This window comes from Gymnogyps californianus, chromosome 21 (assembly GCF_018139145.2).
Source record: "Gymnogyps californianus isolate 813 chromosome 21, ASM1813914v2, whole genome shotgun sequence".
In the NCBI taxonomy this organism is placed as follows: Eukaryota; Metazoa; Chordata; class Aves; order Accipitriformes; family Cathartidae; genus Gymnogyps; species Gymnogyps californianus.
In genome coordinates, this window is record NC_059491.1 from 4,934,266 (window position 1) to 4,949,880 (window position 15,615).

General features: G+C 44.4%; 1 protein-coding gene across 4 annotated transcripts in view; it reads left to right on the forward strand.

Annotated features, from left to right (window-relative positions):
- Positions 1-14,521, forward strand: part of SPSB1 (splA/ryanodine receptor domain and SOCS box containing 1) — a 38,978-nt gene extending 24,457 nt beyond the window's left edge. Inside the window, exons 2-4 of one of the 4 annotated variants that reach the window (XR_007767604.1) lie at positions 7,879-8,707; positions 11,429-11,606; positions 12,392-12,423. Coding sequence is in view for 3 of the 4 variants with exons in the window: in XM_050909540.1 (XP_050765497.1) it covers positions 8,014-8,707; positions 12,392-12,519 (822 nt within the window). In the remaining variant the exon portion in view is untranslated. Of the gene's footprint in view, positions 1-5,908; positions 5,927-7,878; positions 8,708-10,722; positions 10,993-11,428; positions 11,607-12,391 lie in introns of those variants that run through there. The other 3 variants (XM_050909541.1, XM_050909540.1, XM_050909542.1) reach the window with 3 other exon arrangements.
- Positions 14,522-15,615: the final 1,094 nt, after the last annotated feature.

The window sequence follows — 15,615 nt, forward strand, 5'->3', positions numbered from 1 at the left end:
TGGATGGTGGTTGTTGTTACTTCAGGTTTTAGTTTACTCAGATGTGCTGCTCTGAGTAACTGCAGTGCTTTGCTTTGGAGAACCAGATGCTCCATACATGGTGTAAGAGGGCATGCTGCCTTCATTACACTGCCTTTCAACATTGCAAAAATAGCTGGAAAACTTCTGCAGAAACTGTCTGAATCATTCCAAGGAGAGGAACGTTGGAGTGCCGTGTTCATACAGACAAGCTGATTCTTAGTGGTTACAGCTTCTAGCAGCATTGTATGATGACATGGTCTGGGCTTCCTTGGACAGAAGCCTTTTCTGGTATGTCTCAGGGTGGGCATGGCTATGCTAGCTGCCTCATACAGAAGAGCAGAGCTCTTGGTGTCTGCTTAATAGACAAATGAGGCTGTTTGCTCAGCAAGGCGGCTTGTTAACTTTGTAGTCTAGGCAAATCAAGCATTGCCAAATACTAAGTGTCTTGTTCTCCCCATCCCTGGCATATCTTGAGCGCAGTTACTTGTCAGGGGCCTCTTACTCTGCTGGAGGATTTTCCTTTTTGCTGCTTGCTGGGACACGTGCCATCTTTCTTAATTCTTTCTTGCCCAACCTCTTGTGATCTCAGAGTGACTGCAGTTTCACTTTCTGTGGAGGCCACGCAGGCCTGCCAGCAGCTAAACCTGCTGAGCCAAACTGTTTCCGCTCATCAATAGGTGGGGCTGAGGAAGTTGCCCCTGTGGCAACCTTCTATGTGTAGAGCAAGATAGCAGTGAGGCTGACAGTGCTGCCAAAACCGATGCTATGCAATGAGGGTTGCGTGCCCAGCCCTGATGTAAGCAAAATTGCAACACTATGAAACTAGCCCTAACCATGTTGCTAGTGCAGTTGTTCCTGTCATCTGTTCTGTAGCTGCTTGGTCTCTGCTAACACAGCACTGGAAAACTTTAACAGCATAGGTGAGCTTACTCTTTTTTTTTTTTCCCAAGGTTTGATCAATATTTAGTGGGGTGGAAGGGTGCTAAAGCCAGAATGCTGGTGAAGTGATTGCATCAGTGCTAGATGGGGTGTCACAGCCTTCCTGTGACCAGTTAGTTGCTGCAGTAGGCAGAAATACACAGTGCAAGTAAGGTGGTACACTTTTGATGCTAAGAATTAACACCAGGGTATATTGAGTGTCCTGGTTCTTTGGGGCTAAAGTTTGAATGCTCTTTAAGGCACGCAAGTTCTTCTCTCTCCACCCCAGTTAGGATATTTTGCAGCATTGCTGATCCATCTTGGCTTTTAGCTTGGTTTTACAGAGGGTCTACGTGATCAAGGGATCTGTTCTTCTCAGCACCACCAAAGGAGGAAGGGGAAAACCTGGTGTTGAAGCAGCTTCTAGAGATCATGTTAAAGAAGGGCTAGCACTGTGAAGGGTCTTTGTGGGGAGTTTCTGACGTACTAGTTGTGTGCATATCTGAAGGATGTGAAAGGTGACCCCAGGTAAGCTGCTGCCAGCAGGTTAGTCAGCAAAACAGGAGTAGTGTAGCTCCTTTGTCTATTGGCTTGTGGGATGAATGTTCAGCCCAAGAAAATGGACCAAGTTTACTTAATGTTTTTCTAGTAAAATCATGGAAACCTGAGCAAAACTAAGTGGGCTTTTTTAGTCTCGTTTATTAGTACTGTCTAGGATCCTTTAGTTCGGCTTTCCAAAGCTGTAAGCAAGTAAATGACCATGTGCAGAATATAAGTTTTTCTTTCCTTCTCCTGAGGTGTGTTCCAGGCAGGAAATCTTTAGAGTAGGACTCTGATTCATTGTCTGTAGAGCACCCGGAGTATGCTAGGTGTTATGGCCTCTTATCTGTAGAAGTACACTCAATAAATACTATGGGGGGTGAAACAGAGCCACAGTAAACTGACTGGAAGAAATAGACTTGAAGTAAAACTGGGTCAGGAATCAAGGAATTTCAGAGCCTTCATGTATTCTTGTAATTGATGTTCCAGACAGGTGTCCTATAGGTGTTGAGCTGCAGAGCAAGGGAGGGCCTATGAGGAGCCATGGGTTTTCTGAACTAAAGTTACCAAACTTTTTGTAACTGTCTGAAGTGTTTCTGGTCCTTTCTAGTAAAGTTTCTAACTGAAGTACAATGGTTTCCCAGTATTCAGCCTCAAGAAAACAGATGTTTTCAGTGGCTGAGTGCCTCCTCACAGGTGCTTAAAAAACTGCAGGCATCTTCCAGTAAGGTTTTTTTTTGCTTCCCCTTGTTTTGGAGAGGGTGCTTCTAGAACTCTTTACGCTCTGGATTTTTCAGTTGTGAACCATTGATGCTATACTAAGCCTCTGGCAGCACTTTGGCAGCTCAGGAGTTGGGGTGGTTAATGGGACCAGCAGTGACAGTGACTCCTGAATGGCTAGTACTAATACTTTGCCTTGTGTGCAGATGTTGGGCTGGGACTTTGGGGGCTCTTGCTGCTGTGCAAGTTGCTTCCAAATGGAGCTGAAAATCTGCACAGCAGCCTGTTAAAATTCCTATGCCACTTTGAGGTGCAGCTACCTGAAATAGCCTCCCACTGTGTGATAAAACTTGCATGGGAACAGCTTTTTGACTTCCGATAAAACAATGAGGGCATCTTGGGTGAGTATTCTTTGGCTTAAGTTCACTGTATTGATAGCTTGGATTGCATTTCTAGTCTGTGTTCAGATGAGGTGAATGGGTTTGAATGCCAGCATAGGTAGGAATGAGGTGAATTGTCTGGGAGCAGTAAGGAGCCTTGTTTTGAATGTGGATGACCTTTTTAATCTAGCTGTGTGAATTGTTTAAGGGCCACTGTTTAGCCTCATGTTTGCCAGGTGTTCCTCTAGGTTTTGGGGGACACTAGGGAAGTAATTGAAATCAAGATTTGGTTGTTTGATTCATGCTGGGGGACAAAATATTCTGCTGTGGATAGTTGAGACTGCCAGCTGAAGGGGGTAAATGTGGCCATGGGCACAGAGTATGGCTCTACTCTGTTGTACACAGCATTATGGTGACCTAAAGCAAGATGACTGCCTCAGCTGGAGTGGTCTGTGGTAGGCAGTTATTTTCCCTGGTTCATGTCAATGCCTAAACAGAAGTTGGACACCAACTCTGCTGTGCCATATACATTCTTGTCTTTGCAGAGCTATGTTCTCCCTATTTGGCAGCAGGGACTTTGACACTTCCATTGAAATGTCTTTGCTGTCTCCTGCCTTGATCTATTTCCAGCAAGCAGTTGTTTTGAAACCTGGCATATCTTGCTAGTATGGCAAATTGCCTGCCTGCTCTGAACAGCTAAACTGAGGGGAGATCTAATTCTCACTGAAAATAGCAGTGAACACTTTTCTCTGAGACACTCTTATAATTTTGTTCCAAAGCTTTTAAGCCTATAAGGTTAACAATAAAACTGAAAATAGCATGGGAGCAGAACAGAGCATCATGGGGATGAGCTTATGTTTATAAAGCAGAGCAGAATTGCAGCAAGCCTGAGCTGTTGATATGATAAAAGCACTTTCAGTGCTTACATTTGTACTTAAACCTGTAACAGTTCAAAGGTTTTGAAGTAGCTAATTCCCTAGTGTATCTTTTCATTTATGGCTGGCTGTGTCTCATATCAAGCTGCCCAGGGCATTAATCCATTAATTTAAGAGTGTAAGCTTTTCTGTATCTGTCCTGCTGAGGGGAAGTGCCTGTATTGTCTTGTGCATGAAGAGGCTTTTCCTTTTAAAAAAGAGGGCATAATTGTGCTTCCTGACTGTAGGGCAAGGTGCCACTCTGGTTCTAGACCAGGCAAGTGCCAGGAACAGTGGAGCCAGCTCTGAGCTGGAATCGTTGCCTTGCCCTAATAAGGAGCCATGTTGCACTTATATCTTGGCATATGGTGCTCAGTATCTGACCTGCTCTCATTCTAACAGACCCCTTTGTTCCAATCTTTTTTCTGCCTTCCCCTTTGTCGTCTTTATTCTGGCCATTGTCCTTCATCTAGTGCTAATAGTCTGCCTGGGAAGAGAGTCATAACTAATGCAAGTGATGAGTGGTGCTTGTGTTCAGGAAAGATTGCTTTCTCTTTGGAGCAGGCAGTGAGATGGTATCCTGTCCCATGTGCCTCAGAAGTCCCTGTTGTCTTTCACTGTGGTGATTCCCTTTCTGGTGCAGCAGCCTTGAGAAAAATATGATGAAGCTTATGCTGGCAAAAGGCAAAAAGTCATAACGAACGAGGCATTGTTTTGCTAACGAAGAGCACAGAATTGTATTCTTTTACTTCTCTTGAGCATTTTGTGCTTCAAAGCAGCCTGCACCAATACTCCTGCAGTCTGGCAGTCTGCATTTGTTTTGGTTCTTGCTTCCTACGCAGTGTTCTCGCATTTACTGTACAGCTCTAAGGAAATCTCTGCCTCTCCTCCTTCTGCCAGTATTTTGTTTCTTTATCCTAATCGAAGTTCCAACAGCTGAATTTCCCTGTAGACTTCTAAGTGTGCTTTAGCCAGTGCCTTGTTGACAGCCTTTGTCCATATGTCATAGGCCTTGGGAATGCCAGGTAGTTCATCTGGTACTTTCTGTAGAACACCACATGGTTCAGTTCTGTCTCAGCAGCGTGATGGTCTTTATCCTAGCCTGAGCAAAAGACTTACACTGAAACTTTAAAATTATTGCTTCTGGTCAGCCTTAATGTGCCTTTCCCAGGGAAGACACCTGTTAGAGTGACTTCACAAATCTCTTCATAACAGAGTTGGTGTCAGCTTTGAGGTATAAAACTGGGGTTGAGTACACACAGGCATGAGGGCTTAAAGATGGGACAGTGGGATGATTGGGGAGGAACTGCTGTTAAACCCTTGAATAACTGATGCAATACATGTGCTGAGTTGAAAAAGTAGATCAAGCAACTTACTAGGTGGGTTTGTAGGATTTGTTGTGACAAAGTCTCTGGAAGACGGTTAACAACAGTGTACTTGAACGCGTACACCAGCAGCTCAGCTCATGTCTGTATTGGCTTGTTCTTGGGATCCCTTAGTTTGAGAGATTGCTGTTCCTTAGGCTTACAGAGCAAGGGAGCCTGTGCCCTTAGAGGCTGGGAGTGCCTGTGTGTCATGGAAATGCTTGGGCCCAAGCACCTGAGCTGTGGGGCAGAACAATTAAATGTGTTGGGGAAGGGTGATGCACTGGCATCCAGTGACTGTGCCATGCCTCAATTGGTCTTGCTGTTACTTGCTTATTTTCAGCTGTTGACCAGCTGGCTTACATAATTCAGGATTTGTTTTGATGTTGTGGATAGTACTTATTTAACTTGCAGGATGTCTCAGTTATCTTACCAGCTGATAATGTGATTGGACCTTATTTAAATGGCAGTTGTTTAACGCATCATCTTTGGTCTGTCAGTGCTGTACATCTGAGGTCCCTGAATAGTTCAAAATAGCTATACTGCTGCCTTTTAAAGAACCTCAGGCATTTTCCTCTCTGTACTTGGAAAAAAGGAGGGAAGGAAAGGAAAAGTAGTCTTGTCTCTTTACTTAAGAACTACAAGATTTGAGCTCACTGTTCCAATGTCATACCCTGGACTAGGAGTAAAAACCTGTAGGGAAACTGATGAATTGATCCCTAACCTAGAGCATACATGAGCCTTCCCTGTCACCTTCTAGCTGAAGCCTTGCTGCTTATGTCCGGTAACCTTATTTTTAAACCAGATCTGATTCATGCTCTATTTTCTATGCCAGATGAGGTCCTTGGTTGTGAGTAAGTGTTGTGACTGTAGCTGGCAGGAGCCCTGCATGATTGCCTCACTTCAGGAAATGTTAAAATAACACTTTTTTTCTTAGAAAGCTAGTTCGCTCCCCTCCCAGTTCTCATTCTCCTAATAGCTGCCCCCAGTTTGGCAGCTGTCTTACAGAGGGTTGTTCGTGTTGCTGAGTGAGAGCAGAGACTTCGGTGGATGTAGTGCTGGAGGAGAGGTACGCAAAGTGAGCTAGTATCTCTAGCCAAGCTGGCTTAAAGTTTTTCAAGGTTTCTCTGAAATTTGGAAGGAAAACTGCTAAACTGTGAGAACAATCTTGCTCCTCCCCCTGGACTCTGTCTGAAGCTGGGGTTTTTTTCCTCTTGGAGAGGACAAGCTCAACTGAAGCTGCTCATTTGAGATAAACCATACAGCAGGTTTATTTGCTCTCTTGATTATAGTAATTCAGTGGGGCCAGTAGTACCAATAGCTGCTGGAATGGGTGTCCCCTGCGGCTGGACCCACCAGGCTTTGTCTGCTGTTTTGGACTTGCAGTCAGGCCTCCAAGGTACTTAGCAAAGCTTTAGTGGGGTTGAAGAGAATTATCTCCTCAAACCCGTATCAATGGCTGCTAGCTGCTTTGCCAGATGATCTGCAGAAGGTTTGTAACTCTCCAGATGGAGAAGCTTTCATTTTTATTGCCTGGCTCCTACCTTGTTTGATCACTGTGCTGGGGAGATAGTTTGTGTTCAATGCTTTATTTCTCTTTTGGAACTGTTTATGCTGAGGGAAGAAAATTATTTATGGCTGGATAACAACAACAGGCAATACTTGTGTGTGTCTTTGCGGTATGTAGCTTTTACTCTAGGGGATGCTTACATCCTAGAGGTTCCCCAAAAACTTTCATCTACAACTGTCAGCCAAAAAAGGAAGACTGGAATTTAGTTGTCTTCATCTAATGTCTGTCAGATCTGGGAGCACTGCAAAGGAAGCACTGGAGTACCAGCTAGGAGAACAGAAAGTGCTAATCTAGTGTGCTACATGAATAAGCCATTTTGGACCCTGGAAAAACATCGCAGGTACTAGGCCTGTTTGTAGTGCCTGTTCTACTTGCCAGTCTAAGTGTGATCATCTTGAGCTAGAACACAAATACATCCCTCCTGAAACGCAGCCTGCTTTCTTTTCCATGTAGTGGAAGCTATACTTACGAATGTTTTGCATTCTGAAGGCTAGTTCCAACCTCTCTGGAGCAGCAGAGGGAGAAGTTTATTCAGTAATGCCACTCTTTCCTGCTAGGGACAGCTCAGACTAAAGCTTTGCAGAGCAGTTATCAATATAAACCAATCCCTCCCTACTAGTCAGCTGTAGCATGTTACTACAGGATCCAAAGACAATGCAGTTGTAAACTCGGGTCTATCTCTGAGAAATTGACTGAAGCTGTTTGGACTCTGAGTATTAAATGCCTTGTGTGTGTTGGCTCCATTGTGGATAGCTATAGAGATGGCTTTGGCAGGAGAAGAAATTCTCTATGGTGGTTGGAAGGAGCTGGAGCAGTGAACACCAGTGGGCAGCCTGGGCCTTCACTGGGATGTCTTGCTCAGCCTGACCTTGTGGTATGAACTAGGGCTGGGAGACCAGGCAAAATTATGCTTATGTAAGACACTATTTTCAGTTCTCCTACCAACTGAAGACAATCAGGAAAAATTTAAGTCTCAAGCATTACTGTGTACTGGGTTCTGAGTCTTCTGCCTTGAATAAACTCTTTTCTTGAATTTGCCAGCCTGGACAACATATAGGTGATCATGATGTAAAAGCAAGGTTTGCTGGAGGCAGCCTAAATACAGATGTGCTCTCAAGGTTTAGTGATGCAGTAATATGGAGCAGTGCATTCACTGTAAAGAGATGATGAGCTCTGGTGGCTGAATCTATACCTTCCTTAGACAGAAGCAGAAATTCAAGTGCCTTTCTGAAGGGGGCATTAGGAATGTAGAACCTATCTATTTGATCTATATGCTATCTGTGCTATGCAGGGTATACTGCATAAGTAGCATGCATTACCCTTCCTTGCTGGTGGAAAGGAAGGACAAGTTGTCAGGATAAACAGATTAAAACTGTGCTCTGTAAATGTTGCATACAAGGCTGTATGTGCTAATGTTTAACTTGACTCTTGTTTTTCTTTCCATCCATTAGGCAATACTGACTGGTGCACATCTTGACAAGGTCTCCTAGCAACCTTTTCTGTAGGGCTGAATGACAGCAGGAACGGCCGGGTAAATCGATGAGCTTGCCTTGGGAGCCTATAAATAGGCAAAATCAGAACACACAATGGGTCAGAAGGTCACAGGTGGGATAAAGACTGTGGATATGAGGGACCCTGTATACAGGCCACTGAAACAGGAACTCCAAGGACTCGACTACAGCAAACCCACACGTCTGGACTTGCTACTGGACATGCCTCCGGTATCATATGAAGTCCAGTTACTGCATTCATGGAACAATGATGATCGCTCGCTGAATGTATTTGTGAAAGAGGATGATAAACTCATATTTCACCGGCATCCGGTGGCTCAGAGTACAGATGCCATCAGAGGCAAAGTGGGATATACACGGGGACTGCATGTGTGGCAGATCACGTGGGCAATGAGGCAGCGAGGCACGCATGCTGTGGTCGGGGTGGCAACAGCAGATGCCCCTTTGCATTCAGTAGGGTACACGACGCTTGTAGGAAATAACCATGAATCTTGGGGATGGGACCTTGGGCGCAACAGACTGTACCATGATGGCAAGAACCAGCCAAGTAAAACCTATCCTGCCTTCTTAGAACCAGATGAAACTTTCATTGTGCCGGACTCCTTCCTGGTGGTTCTGGACATGGATGATGGGACACTGAGCTTCATTGTAGATGGGCAATACATGGGTGTTGCATTTCGGGGACTCAAAGGGAAAAAGCTATATCCAGTGGTAAGCGCAGTGTGGGGACACTGTGAAATACGGATGCGCTACTTGAATGGACTTGACCGTGAGTATAACTCCCTGTATTTGTTCTAGCAGCACAGATCTGTGTGCTACTGAAGTGCAGGCTTGCTAGACCATCCTGGGGAGGGCTTTCATTTTTCTAGAGAGATGAGGATTTCATGTCAGCAGTAGGATTGCTGGATACAGCTCTGAATCCTTAATGGCTAATTCAAAAAGTTTGTCTGGCTGTACATGTGTACTGTTACAAGGCACTGCAGGGAGCAAGCAGGGTGTGGGGAGGTGGTATGGTGGGAGAAGGTGATGCCAGTTGTCTGTCTAGAGATGACAAACCTTTCTATATTGCTACCAAAGTATCAGCAGGAATGTCCTTCTGACAGTTGCATTATTGGCAATGTAATCCTGGTGTCTCTTTACAGATAGCAGTCTCTGAGGGACAATCACCTTCCTTAAATGGCTAATGAAGGGACTTTTAAAATCCCTTGCAGGCAAGAGTGGGAGGATCTGTCCCTATCTAAGGAAATGGGAATGTCTCATCTTTCAAAAGAGTAGCTCACTTCTCTGCTTCTTTTGGGGCAGGGTGTGCTCATTTCTAGCATGGGGCTGGATATTGTCGCCAGCCCAACTTGCATGCCAGGCCTTTTACTAATAGGGACATCAATCTCTAAGCTTAGTAATAAATTTGGCTGTCCAAATGTGCTCAAGTCTGTTATCTCTCATAGTCAGAAGTTCCCATGGGGCCAGACTGTGACTCAGTCCTCTGGGTAGGGTGGAGGAGAGAGGTGAAGGAAGTGGATTAAAATCTGGATTTAAGTGTTAGTGAAATAAATTTGGCAGTATTGATATGAAGAGAGTAGTGTTTCCCCTGCATTCCAGAACAGTGTCCCCAAAGGCTGTGGCATACTGGGCTCTTTTTATTTGTGCTTAGAACATGTTCTAATGCTGGGCCAGCAATGGCAAACCCCTGGCAATGGTGACGTGAGGTACAGCAAAGCTGACACTGGGCACCAGAGGAACTGAGCTGTCAGAACAACCAGGAAAGCCTTGCAAAGGGATAGGAGCAAAATCCACAAGTGCCTTGAGAAATATGCTTCAACTCAGCAAAACCAAATAGAGAGCTCTTGGCAGAGCACTTTCTCACCAAAAGAAAGAAACCCAGCTCATTCTGCCACAACAGATTACCGAATGGCAGCAGCTCCAGTAACCAGGTTTTTCTGAAGGGTCAAAGCCAGAATCTGCAGCTCCCCTCAAAGCCAGCAAGTCTGTGGAGTTGTTGGCACAGAACTGCACTTAGCAAGGAAATGGCCACCTCCAGTACTGGATTTGGTTGTAATGTGCTCTCAGCATAGGAGTGAATTGTGGGCATAAGGCCAGGAATGACGGGACGCTATTTTGGCACAGATAGAAAGAAGGTGTCTGGCTCTAACCACTTCTGAGCATTCAAGAGCAACACTGTCCAGCGATTGTAGTGCTTGTGAATGGAAGGAGGTCAGATATGTGTGTGCTTTTTCTTTTGGTCTTGAGGTCTCCTGTCCGACTGGGTTATCGGAGCAAAGCAGATGAGGACAAAGTTCTTCTTAATCTCTGTGGGAAGAAGATCCTCTCCTTTTAAGGCCATTAAACTGGAATGTATGTTATATTAATGTCTGTAGGCTTTGAGGGTGAGGGCCCCTTGTCCTCTGGGATGCTGGCTAGACAATGCCTCTGTCCCAGCTATCTCCATACGGAGCGGGAGGAATTGGGACAGACTTGAACACAGCATATTTGTACCACAGTGGTTTAAGAATAAGCTACATTGGGAAGTGCCAAAGGAGTGTTGCCAGTAATAGGCTTCTCTGGCAGTATCACAGCCAGAGCTGAGACATGCAGTCCAGCTGTAGAGACCTGTCCCTGCAGAAGAGGCAGCATGGATCCTCAAGTAGGTCATGAGCAGGCAAGACCAGTAGTACCTTGGGCTGAGTACAGCCGTGTTTTCACTTGTGGCATAGATCATCTATGACAAATGGTGGGGCTTGGGAAGCAACAGCACTGCCCTGACAGATCTGTTTGCTCTCCACCCAGCTATGAGTGCAAAAGAGGTCTGCATATAGAGATATGATTCCTCAGGAATAATTAATGCTTGAAGCACTGGGAGAACCTTGGAGAACTGCTAGAAAAAACATTCCACTGCAGCTTCCCCTGGAGCAGGTAATAGCTTGTGATCCATAGCAGCGAAGGAGCGGGGGGAAATAGGGCATTAATTCAGCTCTGGCTGCTGACTTGAGGAGGAGACAGACCAATTCAAGCATGCATTTCCTGACTTTGTTACCAAGTCTCTCCTCAGCTAACAAACTCTCCTTCTCACAGACTTTTTGCCAAAAATTAGATAAAAATTAGCTTTCTCCACTTTTCATTGGAAGTGTTTTCTACATGGAGCAGTGTGACTGTTTACTGCTTCCAAAGTAGAATCAGGAGTGGCCTGATGAGAGGCTACTGACAACACTCTTCTGTTTGAACTTTTCAATGTTAGCTGTTATCTTTGAACCTGGAAGGAAGGGACTTGTATCCACCTTATTGATGGAATGAATGCTAGTGTGTAAAAAAAAAAAAAAAAAAAAGCAGTAATATGACCATGCTCAAAAACTAAGCTTTCCCTGTCTTAGCTGTTTAAAACAGCTGTAGAACAGTCAGATTAATTTGGCTTGTAGTAGTGGAAGCTAGAGCTGTTGGCATCTGTCAAGGTTCCTGAAAACTGCAGCTTCTCAGCCAAACTTTTCCATTCCTGTAGATGTTTTTAGGTGTCTGTTCAGCCCAAGATGTCTGTAAAGGAAGCTTTCTAATGGTGTATGCTGAGCCCCCAGGCTATTAGAAGGATGTCCAGTTATCTGCTTAATTTGGGATGTCTGTGTTAGCCCTCTCTTGGGGGACAAGAAACCCCCTAGGCTTGAGCAGCATGCTGTGTAAAGGTGAGCTTTGACAGACTTTGTAACAGAAGCTGTGAGAAACTAATCTGTATCTTCCTTCTGTGCAGCTGTGATGTATTAATTCTGGCTTTGACCTTAGTCCCCTGTATGCTGTGAATGACTCTTCAGCATCAAAGGGCCCCATATGCCATTCCTGGAAAACTAGTATTATCTTGTTCAGTGTTCATAAGTACAGGATGCAAAAAAGATAGCCAAAGGCTTGTGTCTTTCCCAGGTTTATGACACAGGAGAGAATCCTCTAATGGAAAATGTCACAATACAAGTAGTGACATGAAGCTTTGGATGGCTTTGTTTTTCATGGCAAGTATGTAGTACAAATGAAGGGGCTGACAGCTGTTATCCTACTATATAAGAGACACATCATGGTACTTTCTGGGTACCCATACCACATGATGCTATCAGACTGCTGCGGTCTTTTACTTCAGTGAATCTCTTACTGCAGTACCCAAAAACCTTTGTAAGAGGCACAAGCTAGAAGATGTGTTCTGACCTGAATGGTATTGCAGAAGGGGAACTTCCATTAGGGGATTCTAGTATTTTTTTGTTCACATACATGTATGGCTTAACGTCTACAGAAATATCATGCTCTGCCTGTGTATTTGATGAGCTGCAGTTGCTGATACATGAATGCTGAATGGCTTGGGTCCTGCAAACATGCCAGGCATTCACTTTTCTTGCTCAGTCTTCTCTGGGGGATTTTTAGAACTAGCAAAATGAATGTGTAACTTGTGGGTTGGGATGTTAATGTCTTGGGTCTCTCTTCCTAGCTGAACCACTGCCTTTGATGGACTTGTGTCGGCGAGCTGTGAGGCTTGCTCTGGGCAAGGAAAGACTGAATGAGATCCCTGCACTGCCACTGCCAGCCTCCCTCAAGAGTTACCTGCTCTACCAATGACCTTCATGTTCAAGGATAGAGAGTTGGAACCAAGACAAAATATCAGAGCTGACCCACTGAGCAGTGGGTTCTCCACCCTCCTGTCATCGCTACTGTTGGAACTCCTTGGCCAAAGTATTCCTGCCACTGCTTAAGTCTCCATGTGCCCTTATTGGCAAGCTCTCAAGTAATCCTTGTTTCACAACTGAGTGTTTTGTTCTTTGGAAGTCACTTCCCCAGCACACTTAAGGAACACTTACAGAAGCTCTGTGCTTCCCTGCTTCTCCTGAGAAAAGGCTCTACTGCATTCTTTGGGTTGTAGAGCCTCGGAGTGAATGATTTTTCCCTACCAGTTCAAGGGAAGAACATAATTTAGGGGGAGGGAAGGCATTAGGAGTGGAAATGTTAAGACCAGATCCTAAGAATGGAAAGGCACAAGTGGCCAGCAGAGTTGGGAAGAGTCTGGAATACCAAGAAGGATTAATTGCTGGGTTTTTAAAAACCAAAAAAAATACAACCCCAATCCCTGAAACACCAAAACCAAGAACCCTCCCACCAGGACACTTTAATTTGGAGAAGGTGGTTACGTTGCTGATGTCTATCTCTGCCAGGACTTCTCACCATGTTCTAATGTTATTTCACAGACAGTGAATCCTGCTTTCTTGTTTATCACCATTGCTTTCTCAGTTCTCCTGCTCCATTCTCTGTTCTGCCTCTTCTTAGTGGGTTTGACTCAGTTGATTGAGCAGTCATACTGTGTCTTCACCTGCCCTCTTCTTCCTGACTTAAAACTGCAGGTTTTAGTCCAGGATCAGGGGTTCCTTGCTGATGTGGGAACAGGGAAGGGACAAACTTCTCCTGCAATAGGGTGAGACAGGCTGTGTGAGCTGAGATTTGTTACACGCTATAGGTCCTACCATCCTAGATCTGCTTTCTGTATAGCCTGTTCCATGTTAAGGCTTTAAAGAAACATGCTAAAGTGTTTCTCTAATGGCTCTGCCAGGGAATTCTCTTGTTAGATAAGCTGCTTAAAGTCATCCTAACCAGGCTTTGTTCTGTCACAGACCATCGGCATAATCTCCACTTAACTATGCAGCAGAAATAGTTCTCTCTGTTTCTTGCTTGGGGGTGGGAAGTTGTCCCAGAGAAGGTGGTAGCAGTGTGGCTGCAGAAGTACCATCAGCAGACGAGAAATCCAGAAGGTGATTGCTGCAGAATGTAACTTGTGAGACTTTAACAGAGGCCAGTGGGGTGATCTGCAGGCACAGCAAGAAGAAACTGAACCTCTCCAGAGCTGGGGGTGAGGGGCAGGAGAGAACTGCAATAAACAGGACAAGCAATTCAGGCAAAATCAGCACATCCCAAATAGAGTCTCACCTCAGTAGCCAAGTAAAGAGGATGACACTCCTTTACTAGCAGGAGCTGCTCTTTTGACCTCTCCACAGGTTACTATGCTGCCTTTCTGGGGTTATTTTGCACATTTCTTTGTCTTGAAAAATGTTTGTGTGGTTGGTTTTTTGCTCTTGAGTTATCCCTTCAGTTCTGTGTAGGTACAAATGAGTTTAGTTGTTGAAAATGTTAATATATATATATATTTGTGGTGTATGTATAAGAACATGTTTTAAACAGCTGCTGTAGGGTACTTTTTTAAAAATAAACTACTTGCATAGTATATTTTTTAAAGCACAGAATTGGTGCCAAGACTGGGTGGGGTGTGATGTGCCCCTTTTTAATCTAATATTATATGTTTTTTTAACGTAGGGGTTTGTACTAGTTTCTGTTACAGGGTGGGACACAAGAAAATTCAGTGTGTATGGAGCCCTACTTGGTTGCCTTCAACTTGAACCAGTGTCTTCCAAAACTCCAGGGAAGCACCTGTGTTCTCCCTACTTCTAATGCTCTTTGTGCTTCCTTGTTTCCATCTCTTCTCACTTCACCAGTACGTTGCTTTGTACGGTTTTAAATTCTGACTTTCTATTTTATGACTGTAGATAATACTCAATAACCTAATAAACTTTATTAAATATTACTTGATGCTGGTTTTATTTGCCTGAAATTGATCAGAGTTCTTTATATCTAGCTTCTACATGAATGGTGAGCTTATTTGCAAGAAGCCAGCCCAAACAGGTAAAGCAAGGGCTGTTGTGGCCTTGTCTCTGCTTGTAAGAATAACAATTTAAAGCTGGCATCTAAAAGGTGTGCACAGGTGGAGGGCAAGCTGTGGCTATTGGTGCAGGGTGGTAGAGTGTGGTAACCTGAGATTTTGTAGAGCTGCTACTAGTGCCTAAAAAGCGCTACTCCAGATGGAGGTGAAGAAAATCTGTGATGCGACAGCAGCCTTGGTTTCCTAATTTAACTTGATTTACAAAGGACTTATTACACTATACTCCTTTTTCTACAAATAGATTCCAGTAGATTCAATAGACAGCGCTCTTATCTTGCCAAACTTGATGCATTGTGCAAGTTTGCAGATCTCACTCCTAGATTACAGCAAACAACTTTCCTTTTTCTTCCAGAAAAGAAGCTCATATGAAAACAAATCACTAACCTACTACCTACTTTATATGGACACCTGACTGTCCTTTTTCTAAGGAAGGGAGATGGTGGATAGAAGAAAGCAAAATGAAATGGTGAGGGCTAAAGGGATCCCTAGCCAGTAGAACAGCTCAGTTAATTACAGAAGGTGCTGTGGCAGGTTAAGCTGGGTGTTGGGGGAGTCATTCTTGTATGGTGGAGTACAAACTGTTTGCTTGTTGGCTGTGCCTTCAGTCTCCTCCACTTCCAACCTGTGCAATACAGGAATACTCTTGAATTGTATCAGCAGTTAGCTTAAGCCTCTCCAAACTGACTGGAAGTGAGATGACTTGGTACTTTTGTCAGTTATGACAAAGGCTTTAATTCCCCTTCCTGTCCACACACTTTTCTGTCTTCCCTGCAGCTACCAACTTGTGTGTGGAAACTAAATGATTTAATCAGTTTACACAAACAGTACAATGTGAGGCTCAACTAAAGCTCAGAGGTATGCTTATGAACTGCCTTATAAGGGTACTTGGTGAGGAGAGCTTAAAAAAAAAAAAGCAAGTGGTTTCTTGTCTTTGTCTCCAGTCAGGGCAAGAA